Source organism: Salmo trutta, chromosome 35 (genome assembly GCF_901001165.1).
Source record: "Salmo trutta chromosome 35, fSalTru1.1, whole genome shotgun sequence".
NCBI classification, from domain to species: Eukaryota; Metazoa; Chordata; class Actinopteri; order Salmoniformes; family Salmonidae; genus Salmo; species Salmo trutta.
Window position 1 is genome coordinate 3,911,978 of NC_042991.1, and position 14,597 is coordinate 3,926,574.

Sequence of the window (14,597 nt, forward strand, 5' to 3'; positions counted from 1 at the left end):
TATTATACATTAAATAGGAAGCACCTTCTGTTGTGACATAGATTTATATGTATGGCCGGTATGGAATTACTTACTGTTTCATTATGGTGAAATGTCATCACACATAATGTCAAATCATAAGTTCAAGTTTGACTTGTCACATGCACAAGTACAATGAAATACTTAACGTGCAAGCCCTACCCAACAGCACAGTATTCAATATCAACAAAATAAAAAAGCAATAAAAATACAGGAGAAATAAGAAAAGAAGCTAGAGAATACTGTCTAATCGGCCTTTTTGGATTATGATACAAGGTTTAGAGATATGATATTGTGAAAACGAGTCATCCTAAAGAGTTCAGACATCATTTAGGATGTCAACATAGATATTTTATTTTTGCTAAAGAAACTTTTTTCTGTGGGTTAGCTTTGACTGGTTTATCCAAGGCATGTTACCTAGCTCTAGAGAGGGAGTTGTGTTTGAAACAACAGGCAGAAAGCAGCCTGAAGCTTGATGCAATACCAGACTTAAAAATGCAACAGCACTATTTCGGGCATGAGCAGAATAACATTTTTTAAGGGGGATTCAGAGAAAGCCTGGTGAAAGTTAACCACTACTACTATTCAACCTCTCCTCCCTCCTCAGTCAACTGCTATATTTTGCAACCTGATCTCATAGTTTGACTTCAGAATTTGCCGTAATAAGATGAACTCCTATTTTTGACCCATTCATTCCGCGTAGTTACAGGGTTAAAACAGAAACAACTCAAAGGGTTAAGTTAAGGTATTCATTCCAAGTGGTTAAGGCTATGGTTTGGGGAAGGCTCTGAACTTCGTGAGTTTGAGTCCAGTGCTGTGCCACTGTTTTTTTGTGAGCACTGAGGAAGGCATATATCGACGTCCTCAGGATCTGTTGAAACCGCTTTTTCTTGTGACCAGCCTGATTTTTTCCTCCTCTAAACATCTCTCTCCTCCCTTTTTCTGTCATTGCTTGTTCTGTATTTCTCTCAATCTCCAACAAGCAGGCACGCATGCATGCAAACACAAATAGAAGGCAGTTTTGCTTTCTTTCCTGTTTTCATCCAGTTTAGGGTACATAGACTCAAAGGATTGTACTCTGATGTTAAATATTGATAAAGCCTCTTACACTAATGAAGAAATAAATACCACACCAGCCCAGAATACAACCTTATTACAAATACACAGAGGAACGGATACCACACCTGTCACGATCATTGTACAGAGCGGACCAAGGCGCAGCGTGATTTGAGTTCCACATCTTTATTCAAAGAATAACCATGCAGAGGAAGGCTCCGGCCTTGGAGTGGGACTGGACGCCGTGCCTGGACTGGTCACCGGCACAGAGGGAGGCTCCTGCCAGGGAGCGGGACTGGACACCGTGCCCGGACTGGGCATCGGCGCAGGTTGCACTGGACTGATGACACGCTCCTCAGGTCGAGTGCGTGGAGCCGGCACAGGACGCTCCGGGCTGGAGAGGCGCACTGGAGGCCTAGTGCGTGGAGCCGGTACAGGTGGCACCAGACTGTTGACACGCACTCAAGGGCGAGTGCGGGGAGCTGGCACAGGACGCTCCGGGCTGGAGAGGCGCACTGGAGGCCTAGTGCGTGGAGCCGGTACAGGTGGCACCGGACTGTTGACACGCACTTCAGTGCGAGTGCGGGGAGCTGGCACAGGATGTACCGGACTGGGGAGGCGCACTGGAGGCCTGGTGCGTGGAGCCGGCACAGGTGGCACCGGACTGGTGACAGGCTCTTCAGGTCGAATGTTGAGCAGAACACACTTGACCAACATCTCTCTCCTCTCTCTCTCTCCCAACTTTTCCATCGCCTCCCTGATGGTCTCTGGCTTTTCAGGGCGAGTGCGGGGAGCTGGCACAGATGTCACCGGACTGGTGTCACGCTCTTCAGCACGCCTGCGCTGCAGCATACTCCTCGCCAAAGTCATTCTCCGATATCCCTCCTCACACTGCTCCATCGACTCCCAGGTGGGCTCTGACTCTCTCCTCGGCTCGGCCGACCACCCCTCGTGCCCCCCCCCCCCCCTCCAAAAAAAATCTTGGGGTTTCTGTGGCCGCGGTCCCCGGGGTCGTCGCTGTCCTTCCTGAGTCCTCTGCGACTCCCGCCAAGGAAGGGTCTCGTGTCCTCCCATGATTTCTTCCCTGGTCCAAAACTCCTTTACCTCCATCACACGCTGCTTGGTCCTTGCTTGGTGGGATATTCTGTCACGATTGTCGTACAGAGCGGACCAAGGCGCAGCGTGATTTGAGTTCCACATCTTTATTCAAAGTGAAACTACCACAAAACAAATAATCAACAACAAAAACGTGACCTCAGTGGTGCTACATGCACATACACAAAACAATATCCCACAAAGCAGGTGGGAACAATGAACAACTTAAGTATGATCCCCAATTAGAGACAACGATAAACAGCTGCCTCTAATTGGGAACCATACTAATACACCAACATAGAAAATACAGACTAGAACACCCCCCAGTCACGCCCTGACCTACAACACCATAGAGAACCAACGGCTCTCTATGCTCAGGGCGTGACAACACCAGCAGCCCAGAATACAAGCTTTTTGCAATTACACAGAGGGAAAAAATCTAAGCAATAACTAAGAGGCCATATTCAATACCCCTGCAGTCTTGTTTCATAAAAACCAATGCCTAGCCAGACAGAACAGCTAAGCTCTTGAGATATTGACAGTCATATTTCAAAAGGCTACATTTTTATAGAAGTCAGATGACAATGCTTGTGTCATAATTGTAATTGAAATAGAGATTTAGAAAACCATTTCTGTGGATATTAATATTACATCTAGCGGAACACCTGCTCCAATATCCAATGATGGGCGTGGCGCGAATACAAAGTCCTCGAAAATCCGAAAACTTCCATTTTTCAAACATATGACTATTTTACACCATTTTAAAGACAAGACTCTCCTTTATCTAACCACACTGTCCGATTTCAAAAAGGCTTTACAGCGAAAGCAAAACATTAGATTATGTCAGCAGAGTACCCAGCCAGAAATAATCAGACACCCATTTTTCAAGCTAGCATATAATGTCACAAAAACCCAAACCACAGCTAAATGCAGCACTAACCTTTGATGATCTTCATCAGATGACACTCCTAGGACATTATGTTATACAATACATGCATGTTTTGTTCAATCAAGTTCATATTTATATCAAAAAACAGCTTTTTACCTTAGCATGTGATGTTCAGAACTAGCATTCCCACCGAACACTTCCGGTGAATTTACTAAATTACTCACGATAAACGTTCACAAAAAACATAAAAATTATTTTAAGAATTATAGATACAGAACTCCTTTATGCAATCGCGGTGTCAGATTTTAAAATAGCTTTTCGGTGAAAGCACATTTTGCAATATTCTGAGTAGATAGCTCGCCATCACGGGCTAGCTATTTTGACACCCACCAAGTTTGGCCCTCACCAAACTCAGATTTACTATAAGAAAAATTGGATTACCTTTGCTGTTCTTCGTCAGAATGCACTCCCAGGACTTCTACTTCAATAACAAATGTTGGTTTGGTTCCAAATAATCCATAGTTATATCCAAATAGCGGCGTTTTGTTTGTGCGTTCAAGACACTATCCGAAGGGTAAAGAAGGGTGACGCGTTTCGTGACAAAAAAATTCTAAATATTCCATTACCGTACTTCGAAGCATGTCAAACGCTGTTTAAAATCAATTTTTATGTGATTTTTCTCGTAAAAAAGCGATAATATTCCGACCGGGAGTCGTTGTTTTCGTTCAAAGACTGAAAATGTAAACATGGACTCTTCTCGTGCACCAGTCTCATTGTTCTCAGATCGACCACTATCCAAATGCGCTACTGTTTTTCAGCCATGGCCTGCAAAGTCATCATTCAACGTTCTGGCGCCTTCTGCGAGCCTATGGGAGCGTTAGAAAATGTCACGTTACAGCAGAGATCCCCTGTTTTGGATAGAGATGATCAAGAAGGCCAAGAAATGGTCAGAGAGGGCGCTTCCTGTTTGGAATCTTCTCAGGTTTTGGCCTGCCAAATGAGTTCTGTTATACTCACAGACACCATTCAAACAGTTTTAGAAACTTTGGAGTGTTTTCTATCCAAAGCTAATTATATGCATATTCTAGTTTCTGGGCAGGAGTAATAATCAGATTAAATCGGGTACGTTTTTTATCCGGCCGTGAAAATACTGCCCCCTATCCATAAAAAGTTAATAATAGGAGAGAACTTCATGAGAAAGCAGTGGAATGGTAAATCTTTTTTTAGACCGGAACAGTCCACTCTGGAACATTGAACCACCACTCTGTCTGACCATCTGATCACGAGACACTCCTGAGAGAACACTGTGTGTGTGTGTGTGTGTGTGTGTGTGTGTGTGTGTGTGTGTGTGTGTGTGTGTGTGTGTGTGTGTGTGTGTGTGTGTGTGTGTGTGTGTGTGTGTGTGTGTGTGTGTGTGTGTGTGTGAGAGAGAGACTATTCAGCAGAGCCCCCAGAGCAGAACAGAGCTTTGTGGTGATACATTATTAATTACCTGCAGCTCAATAATTTCTTTCTCCTCTTTTATTTATTTATATTCAATTTTGCAAGTTTATGATTTTATTTTATGCTGACCATTCTCCACTCTCTCTTTCTCTCCCCGACCCTCTCTCTTTGTATTTATTTTTTGCTCTCCCCTCCTGCCCCCCCCCCCCCCCCCCTTCCTACCCATATCTTGTAACTCTGACTCTCATTCGCTGTTGTATCGATAAACTAAGATTAATGATTAATTTTCATTCTGATGCAGAGGGTTTGAACCCAAGACCATACGAGGTGATAGATACCAGGCTGTAGCTGCCAGGTACATCATAAAGACTTTGGGGAATTGTCCTGGTTTACTGATGTATCCTCTACTCATATATCTTTACACATGACTTGATTTGTAGTAACTTGATTTATTAATACTTGTATGTATCATGTATGAACACACATGTGTGTGAAGTACATCAGGGTGTGTACTGTACAGTATGTTTCACAAGTTGTGTGTCTCTCCTGCAGTGAGAAGCTAAATCCTATCAGGTACTGGTTTAATGCTGAAGTGGCAAACCTATTACACACACACACGCATGTGTGCGCACACATGCACACACATAAGCATACGCACGCATGCACACACACACACACACACACACACACACACACACACACACACACACACACACACACACACACACACACACACACACACTCACAGCAAACATTAATCAAAGACATACTGTACACGTCTCTCATGGGACATACTGTAGAGCACTACAGTATACTGTACATTCACTTGAGAAAAGTTTTGCTAATTTCTGAAACCACATTTCCATACAGTTAATATTGCTATTATTATGTTTTATTGAACCACAAGAGTCTGAACCTGATTGTAACAGTTGGGGAGGTTGGTTGTCACACTTTTTACTAAAGTGTGTATTTCTCAGCACCAGTATATCTTATAAGACTATATTTAATATTAGGAGAAATACCAGTGTATTTGGTTGACATGAGGACCCTTTTTGTCCTCATTACTTATTCCAACATGGAGTTATAAGCCATCACGCACACTCTGTCCACTTGTAAGTGAAGCCTTTATTTGATTGAACAGTATTTCTATCCATCATAATAAAAAAAGAAGTAAAAGAAATTCATTGAATGTAACATGTGCTTTGACATTGCAGTATTTGTAGTATTTGCGTACCAATCCTTAATGAAACAAACAATAGTAATGGATGAAAATTAAATATTTTGATGAAGTGAATAAAGTAAATCTGTAAACTTTTGTGCTAACAACATGTTTAGTAAATTGAAAAAAAGGAATGCTTTTGTGTGTGTGTGTGTGTGTGTGTGTGTGTGTGTGTGTGTGTGTCTCTTGAGCATTACGTCAGGTGGCGTGCTGCCCCTCTCTGTATTTCTGTTGTAGTTGCGTACCATCTCAAACGCCTACAAATAAGTAAAAACTAAAATGTCAATAACCACTGAGCACGGACTAACGCCTAGCATCTTTTGGACATCTTTGATTTGTTGATTTTTGGTCTGGCCCTACCAAATCAGAACCAATCATAGAAAAAAAAAAGTTCTCATAAGTTTAGACAGTACAGTAAAGTAGAGAAAAAGTAGAGTATAGCTCAGTACAGTACAATAGAGCACAGTAGGGTAATGAAAAGTAAAGTGTAGGTCAGTACAGTACACTGCAGTACAGTACAGTAGAGCACAGTATGATGTACTTTGTACCCTACTGTACTCCACTGAATTAAACTAAACTGTACTGTACATTGCTCTACTATACTGTACTCTGCTGAATTAAACTCTACTGTACTGTGCTGTGCTGTACTGTGCTGTTCAAACTTGTGAAACATAGATGCCTTTTCAACATCCGGAAAATAAGTCTTCTAAACGTCTTTTCGACGTCATTTAGCATTCTGTGTACATTGTTACAATGGGGATGGTTGTCAGATTGACAAGCAACCCCAATATCAATGTGACAACTATCCCATGAGTCATGATACACATACAGGAGCACTTTTATTCATTATTTACCCATACTGAATACAAAATATTCCTTGTAATTAGACCAAATCACTCCATAGATAATATTGATCAGTATTAATCAACAGGGTCGGTAGCAGGGGGTTGGTTACATCAAGATTGATCAGTCATTGATGTTGGTCCGATGAGTTACTCCACAACCTGATTCAAGCATACAGTTTGTGTGGTTTTGATTGGTTTGATGTGATTTGATTGGTTTGATTTGCAGTGTTTTGATTAAAGATACATTTTTACTTGGTTTTTCTTCCATTTCAGTTTAAATGAAAAGGGAAAAAATACTGGGTACTTAGTGACATTGTTCTGATTACCCATAGCTTGTATTATTGCTCATACTTCATAGTGTGACATTTTTTATTTTAGGGATAATGTGACTTTTGTTCATTGAGTTGGAATTCCATCACATCGAGAGAAAAAAAAGAGTGCAGAAATTGCCCCTCCAGCAGCATATTTGTTCAAATGTACCCTTTCTGAAGTTCAGTCAGTTTTTAATTTCCATTTAGCATCTCTCTGCTCTGCCTACTCACTGACCTTTCATACATTCTCAAACAGCCCTGTCTCTACTCTCTTTATTAAACTAGAGTCACTGATTAAACAACAGCAAAATGGCAAAGCCTCTCAATCAGTTCTCTTCTCTTTCTCTCGCTCAGACACGGCTTCTCTCAAAAGATAGTGATGTTTGTTAACCACTCTTTTTGTCCCGATCTGCATTCACTATGCGCTTGCCACAGTAAAGGAAAAGAGAAGACTGGAAAAGGAAGAAAAGAGAAGTAGGTATCGGCTCTGTGTTTCCTTCATAATGTTGGTAACTTTATTAGAGTGTCTCTTTGTTATAGAGGTGTTGAAATGTATTGAGCCCATTTGTCTGTGCGTTTTCATCCCTGGAGACAGCTCACTCTGTGGTTGAGCTAGTCTGCTCCAGTTCCATCGCCTCCATTTTGTTCCTGCTGACTGTAATAAGACGCTGTGATCCTCTATAGTTCTCTGACAGACAGACTCCTCTTTAATCCTCCCAGTTCATTCAACAGTAGCGTTCTGCTCTGACAGAGTGAGAGGCCAAATACTTCTACAACCACCACAGTGAGTGTGTTTGTGTGTGTGTGTTAGGGGTTGGAAACAATTATTTTCCTTCTTTTTTTTCCGTTTGACTGTTTTGACCAGAAAAATAAAGTTATGAACTGGTTCGAACCTTTTTAAACCTCTGAAATGGGCTAGTAGTTTACATGCATTGGACAGACAAGTGTAGGCGTGAGAGCCAGAGAGGGTGGAGGAGACTTGACTTGAAGCGCTGGCCATCTTTTTATGACATGCATTATTTCAATTAGGCCCACAGAATTATACCTACGGAGGAGCGGCTTCTATGAAGGAACTTTGAATGTCTTTGAACTTCTGAGAGTTGGCTTAACATTGGACCATGCTAACAAGCTTGTGTGTGCAGAGTGGCACCAGAATTAAAATAAAAACACGTCTTACCTTTTTGTAGTTAATAAATCCAATGTGAAACATGATAACTATAGTATCCTTAACTAGCATTGAAAAAAGTTAATCCGTTCATCTCTAGTTAAAAAAATAAATACATCTCTCCCTAATTTCTTAATCACACTTGTAAAGTCAGTAGGCTACAGTAGCTTATGTTTTGGGAGGGGTAGGTAGCCTGCACACACTGGCAAAGATTTTCAGCTGGCAGGCAGACACTGGAAGCAGTTGCTGAGTGAAAGAGTGAGGGCTTTGCATAGGTGCTTTGTTGCATTTTTTGTGGGACTGGGAAAAAATGCTCGTAACATAAAATAACGTTATTAACCGGTTCCCATGCTTTTAAAATTACGGTTCTGTTCCGGAACTGTATAGATCACTTTTGTTCCTGGTTCTGATTCTGTTTCTAAAAATGTTTTGTACTTTTCCAGTTTTCAGTTCTGTTCCCTGAACCGGTTCTAACCCCTGGTGTGTGCTTGCATGCCTGTGTGTGTCTTCATTTCAGAGTGTACTGTATATGTGCTCCAATGGATCCCTTGCCATGCTTGTCTACACTCATATTATTTGGTCGTCAGTGCACCCCCTCCCTCTTCCCCAACACCACAGCAGCTTGTGCACTGCTGGATTTTTGCCCTAGATTCATACTCTCACCTGCCTCTCCTTCCTCTGCCTCCCTGCATGCACACCTGTATTCCTCTTTACCTACTTGGATTCTAGTGCACCTGTGAGCTAGGCTCCTGTTTAAGGAAGGAACTCCAAACATGGAATAGAGTGAATGAGGGACAGTTTAAACTTATTCTGTTGGGAGACAGGGAGGTAGCTAGTGTTGTCAGCCTGAGCTGGGTTTGGACCCTTGGTATCTTTCGTATGGTATGTATGAACCACTTGCTTTTGCTTATTGATTAGTATGATCTGCGTAGCCCTTTCCTCCAGCCAAGGACCAAATGCGCCCTCTTTAGCCTAATGGGTGGAATGTTATTAATATTTTTCATAATTTCGTAATTAATAAATATATATATTAACGACGAAAATCCAATGTATCTATGTCAAACAGCTTTGTTATATTTCAGTCTTCTGTGATGTATATAAAGTGTAATATTAGGATGCAAACTCTAAATTGAATGCATTTCAATGCTATATCTGACATGCTACAAGTGTCTTCTTTTTTAAGCCCATAACCATGTGTGTGAGGTGTATAGATTTGTTTAAGACTACCAAGGATCACTCTGTGTGAGCCTGATTTAGCCCAATGCAGTAAAAGATTAAATGTTTGTTAATCTGACTGAGGCTGTACAGATGTAGGATCTTAATTTGATCACTCTTTTGTTGCTGAGAACTTTCCTGCACAGCAGGAAATGCAAACTTGTAGTGTATTCAAGGTTTATACAGGCTTTCTAAAGTTTGTAATTTCCATTTTAAAATGTGAGACTTGATTTTCCCTAACAAAAAATGTATCAACCACTACAAAAATGGTCCATTAATTATAATCCACATAATAATGAACATTTTCTGTTGCTGCAGGATTATTTTTCTTCTGTAGCAAACTGTCTCAAATGAATATCCTACATCTGTATTCAACACCTGATGGTTGCACTCTTGCGTTGTTTTGAGGTGTTATTGGTTTTGTGGAAGAGTTTTACAAATGTTACAATCTAAAGTCCATTGCATTGTGATTATGTCAATAATAATAGTATGGTAGCTAGGTGAACCAGCCTTGAGTGAATAATTGTTTTTTTAGTCTTACTGTATATTGCTTCTTTCTAAAGGATTTTCCCTTTCCAATTCATTCTCCCAAACCTGTCATGTTGAATATGATATATTTTCTTGAAAGAACACTATCTTATCTGTAAATGACTAAAATGTTATCTCCTTCCTTTTATGGTTCTTATCGAAAGAGGGTTTGATAGATGTCAGTGAATTAATGAAAGGAAGATGGAAAGTAGAAATTGAACTCTGATCAACTGCTCCACTTAGAATGCTTGAGAAGACAAACAGAAAACCTCCCTTTCATCTTCTATCTGACATGTATCTATATCTGCAGCTAATTGGATGGTCACGCTCATAATTGTTCATTATAAAGGCCCCTCATTTGTCGGTCCAGGCTTTTGTTATGGTGGTGATATGTGATCCTCTGTAATAACTGTGTGTCGTTATTGGACACCGCTGGGTTCTATAGTGATGGGGGTCGGGGGGTGAAGAGACTGTCTTGTCCATGTGATGTTCATCTCTGCTAATGTTTCTCTCCTGATGGTGCAATGAGTTATGTTGGTTTAGGACAGGGTAGGCAACCCTCATCCTGGAGTGTGTAACGTTCGTCGTAAGGAGTGTTGATCATCTTCTTTATTTTATTAAAGAAAACACACTTAAACAAAACAAACGACGAAAACAGTCCCGTAAGGGGCACAGACTATACAGGAAACAACCACCCACAAAACACAAGTGAAACAAACCCCAACTAAATATGGCCTCCAATTAGAGTCAAAGACAACCAGCTGCCTCTAATTGGAAGTCCTACCAAAACCCCAACATAGAAATAGAAAAACTAGATAAACACATAGAAATAGAAAATGTAGAACATAAACCAAAAAAACCGAACCACACAAAACAAACACCCCCTGCCACGCCCTGACCAAACTACAATAACAAATAACCCCTTTTACTGGTCAGGACGTGACAGAGTGCCACAGGCACTTCATGTTTTTGATTGATCTGACCTGGAAGACCAGGTACACTATATATACAAAAGTATGTGGGCACTTCTTCAAATTTGTGGATTCGGCTATTTCAGCCACACCCATTGCTGACCGGTGTATAAAATCAAGCACACAGCCATCACCTTACTAAGGAGCTCAGTGACTTTCAATGTGGATCCGTCATAGGATGCCACCTTTCCAACAAGTCAGTTCATCACATTTCTGCCCTGCTAAAGCTGCCCCGGTCAACTGTAAGTCCTATTGTGAAGTGGAAACAATTAGGAGTAACAACGGCACAGCTGCGAAGTGGTAGGCCACACATGCTCACAGAAAGTGGCCGCCAAGTGCTGAAGCATGTGACGCGTAAAAATTGTCTGTCCTCGGTTGCAAAACTCACTACCGAGTTCCAAACTGCCTCTGGAAGTAATGTTCGTCGGGAGCATTACCATGGCCAAGCAGCCGCACACAAGCCTAAGATCACCATGCATAATGCCAAGCGTCGGCTGGAGTGGTGTAAAGCTCGCCGCCATTGGACTCTTGGGCAGTGGAAACGCGTTCTCACACTTCACCATCTGGCAGTCCAACGGAAGAATCTGGGTTTGATGGATGCCAGGAGAACACTACCTGCCCCAATGCATAGTGCCAACTGTAAAGTTTGATGGAGGAGGAATAATGGTCTGGGGCTGTTTTTCATGGTTCATGCTAGGCCCCTTAGTTCCAGTGAAGGGAAATCTTTACGCTAAAGCATACAATAACATTTTAGACGATTCTGTGCTTCCAATTTTGTGGCAACAGTTTGGGGAAGGCCCTTTCCTGTTTCAACATGACAATACCCCATGCGCAAAGCGAGGTCCATACAGAAATGGTTTGTTGAGATCGGTGTGGAAGAACTTGACTGACCTGCACAGAGCCCTGACCTCAGCCCCAATCGAACACCTTTGGGATGAATTGGAACGCCGACTGCATGATAGGCCTAATCGCCCAACATCAGTACCCGACCTCACTAATGCTCTTGTGGCTTAATGGAAGCAAGTCACTGCAGCAATATTTCAACATCTAGTGGAAAGCCTACTCAGAAGAGTGGAGGCTGTTATAGCAGGAAAGGGGGGACCAACTCCATATTAATGCCAATGACTTTGGAATGAGATGTCCGATAAGCAGGTGTCCACATACTTTTGGTCATGTAGTGTATGTTGAATTTAGGCAATCACTGAACTGATCAATTAGCTTAGTTGGTCAACTGTGGTGCCTAGTTGGAACAAAATCCTGCAGTAACTGTGGCACCACAGGAACAGGGTTGCCTACCCCTGGTGTAGGTTTTAATTACTTACTTTTGTTTTTCATAATGTACTGCTGAAGCACTCATACATTTCTTGTTCAATGAGGTCCTTCTCAGATAAATATAAAGGTCCCTACATGAGAGTTAACAAAGTCCTCTGAGTGTCAGCATAATGAGAATAGTTCATGAATTTGGGGAATTTGCCTTTGTCATTATCCCCAAAGTGGTAGGTCTTCCAAGATATTTGACCTGATTTCACTGTGTAGGATTTCAGTAGTTTCTTTATGTTTATTTTACTTTCTCCTCTTCTCTTCCTCCCTCAGAGCGGGGAAGGGGGTATTCTCAGCCATGAAGCTCGGCAAGACCAAGAGCTCCAAGGATGACCACAAGAAAGGTAGGCTTTTTTACTAATCAGCTGCCCATCGAGACTTTGATCAATTGAATCAGGTGTATTAGAGCAGAGATAGAGAGAGGGACCTGTAGCTCTCCAGGAAGAGAGTTGGCCTCCCCTGGCATATAGTAACATAGGTTATTGTGATGGCACCCCCAAGATGAGCCAGCCATCCTGGACATGGAGGATCTGAACAGGAAGGCCATGCGTCTGGGAGGGGTGGGGGGTCTGGACCCAGACTGCATCTCCCTGGCCTCCGTCACTGCCGTCACCACCAATGTCTCCAACAAGAGGTCTGTGTACTTATTTATGTACTTACTTATTGTACATCTGTTATTGCAATTATCCATTGACCCTTTATAACACTCTTATTCATGTTTATAACCCATACTACAGTACTAGTTGAGTAAATTAGCAAACTGCAGGCTACACTTCATTAACAAAAGCTCTGATTTGTGTGCCTTGACCCTCTCAGATCAAAGCCTGATATCAAGATGGAGCCTAGTTCTGGGAGGCCTGTGGATTACCAGGTGAGAGGAGGGAAAGAATCCACCCCCCCCCCAAATTGTTTTTTTTTAAACTAAAACATGTTTTATTGTCATATACACCAGATAGGTGCAGTGAAATGTGTTGTTTTACAGGGTTAGCCATAGTAGTACAGCACCTCCCGAGCAAATTAAGTGCCTTGCTCAAGGGCACATTGACAGATTTTTCAGCTCACGTATTTGATCCAGTGACCTTTCGGTTACTGGCCCAACACTCTAATCACTAGGCTACTTGCCGCTCTAAAAGTGTGTTGTTTTGCAGGTTCCATCATAGTAATAGGCGCGCCCAAAAAAACGATTTAAAAAACGTTTAAGTTCCAGAATTAGGACATTTATTTAAATCATGGTATGTTCTAATTAATTTCTAGGCAATAACAAACATATTGTTAAATTATATGGTACAATGTCATTGTTTGTACAGGTGGCTGTCCCAAATCTGACTCCTAAATGTAATGTTTGAAAATAAAGCAATTCATGATTATTTTTTATCTAACACTATTATTTCAATAGAACATCTTGATTTCTTATATTATTACATTGAAAGATACTGATCTAATTAGTAGTTACTGTTTTATTTTTAAACATCTTTCTCAAAAAATGCTGTCCCACTTTTTTTGATGTCGCTACCGAAACACCCACATTAAAAGACTGTAGAATGAATGTGTCATAGCCAGCAGGGGGCTCCAACCCTCTAAGAGCCCAAACATTGTCATCTATTTGTGACTCACAACCTGGATTCGATCTTATGTAGCAACATTTGAATTTCTGTTTTTTACATTGGATAAAAGTAGAGACTCTGAGCTACACAATTATATATCATACGCTACATTTGAGGAAACAATGGGAAAGTAATTCTGCTTTGAAAGTTGATCAACTTGTAAACTCACATTTGAGAAAACTGTCTTTTAATGTTTTGGTACTACTATTGGAGAGCCCTTCTTTGTCTACACCCATTCAGCATTGTTCACACCCTCTTAAGCCTTAGCCCCACCCATCTCTTTAAGGGTTGATACAACCTTTCTGTACTAACTTGCCAGCTACTCCAGAGATCTAAGAGAGAGAGAGAACAGCTCATTGAACATTACTCGGCCGATCGCGTTCAGAGCACACACTGGACGCTCTGGCCAATAAGTAGAGTTGTTCCGAAAGTTGTGACCTCACAACTACAGTCAAGCACCCAAGCTAACTGGCTAACATTGGCTAGCTACTTCCAGACACATAATGAGAGAAAACCCCACTGTGACCATTTTACTCACCCTAGCAGAGCTGGTTAGGCTTTTTCATGTTATCCAGAGTGTTGGTGACTGTAACTTTGCTGCTGGCACCAAGTGAATTATGCTTTGTTGCCAACGTTTACTGACACCGGACATATTCAATGGGTGTTGAGTGTTCAAAAATGCATCAGTTATTCTGCGCTCTGGCACACTAAGATAAGAGTATTTTGTTAAGAAATGTAGCTAGATAGCTATCTAGGTAAACAATGAATCCCAACGCATGATGCAACGTTAGTTAGCGAGCCAGCCAGCTAACGTTAGCTAGCTAGCTAACAGTACACTTTAACTTGAAATGAAAATACATTGCCAAAATTAGAGTGGAGTCTTTTGTTAAGTCATGTAGCTAGCTAGCTAAACAATGG

General features: G+C 41.5%; 1 protein-coding gene across 4 annotated transcripts in view; it reads left to right on the top strand.

Annotated features, from left to right (window-relative positions):
* otofa (otoferlin a) overlaps positions 1 to 14,597 on the top strand; it is a 137,203-nt gene that overhangs the window by 87,790 nt on the left and 34,816 nt on the right. For all 4 annotated transcript variants that reach the window (XM_029733007.1, XM_029733009.1, XM_029733006.1 and 1 more), the window contains exons 6-8: positions 12,349 to 12,419; positions 12,577 to 12,709; positions 12,892 to 12,946. In XM_029733007.1, coding sequence (XP_029588867.1) covers positions 12,349 to 12,419; positions 12,577 to 12,709; positions 12,892 to 12,946 — 259 coding nt within the window. The remainder of the gene's footprint in view (positions 1 to 12,348; positions 12,420 to 12,576; positions 12,710 to 12,891; positions 12,947 to 14,597) is intronic.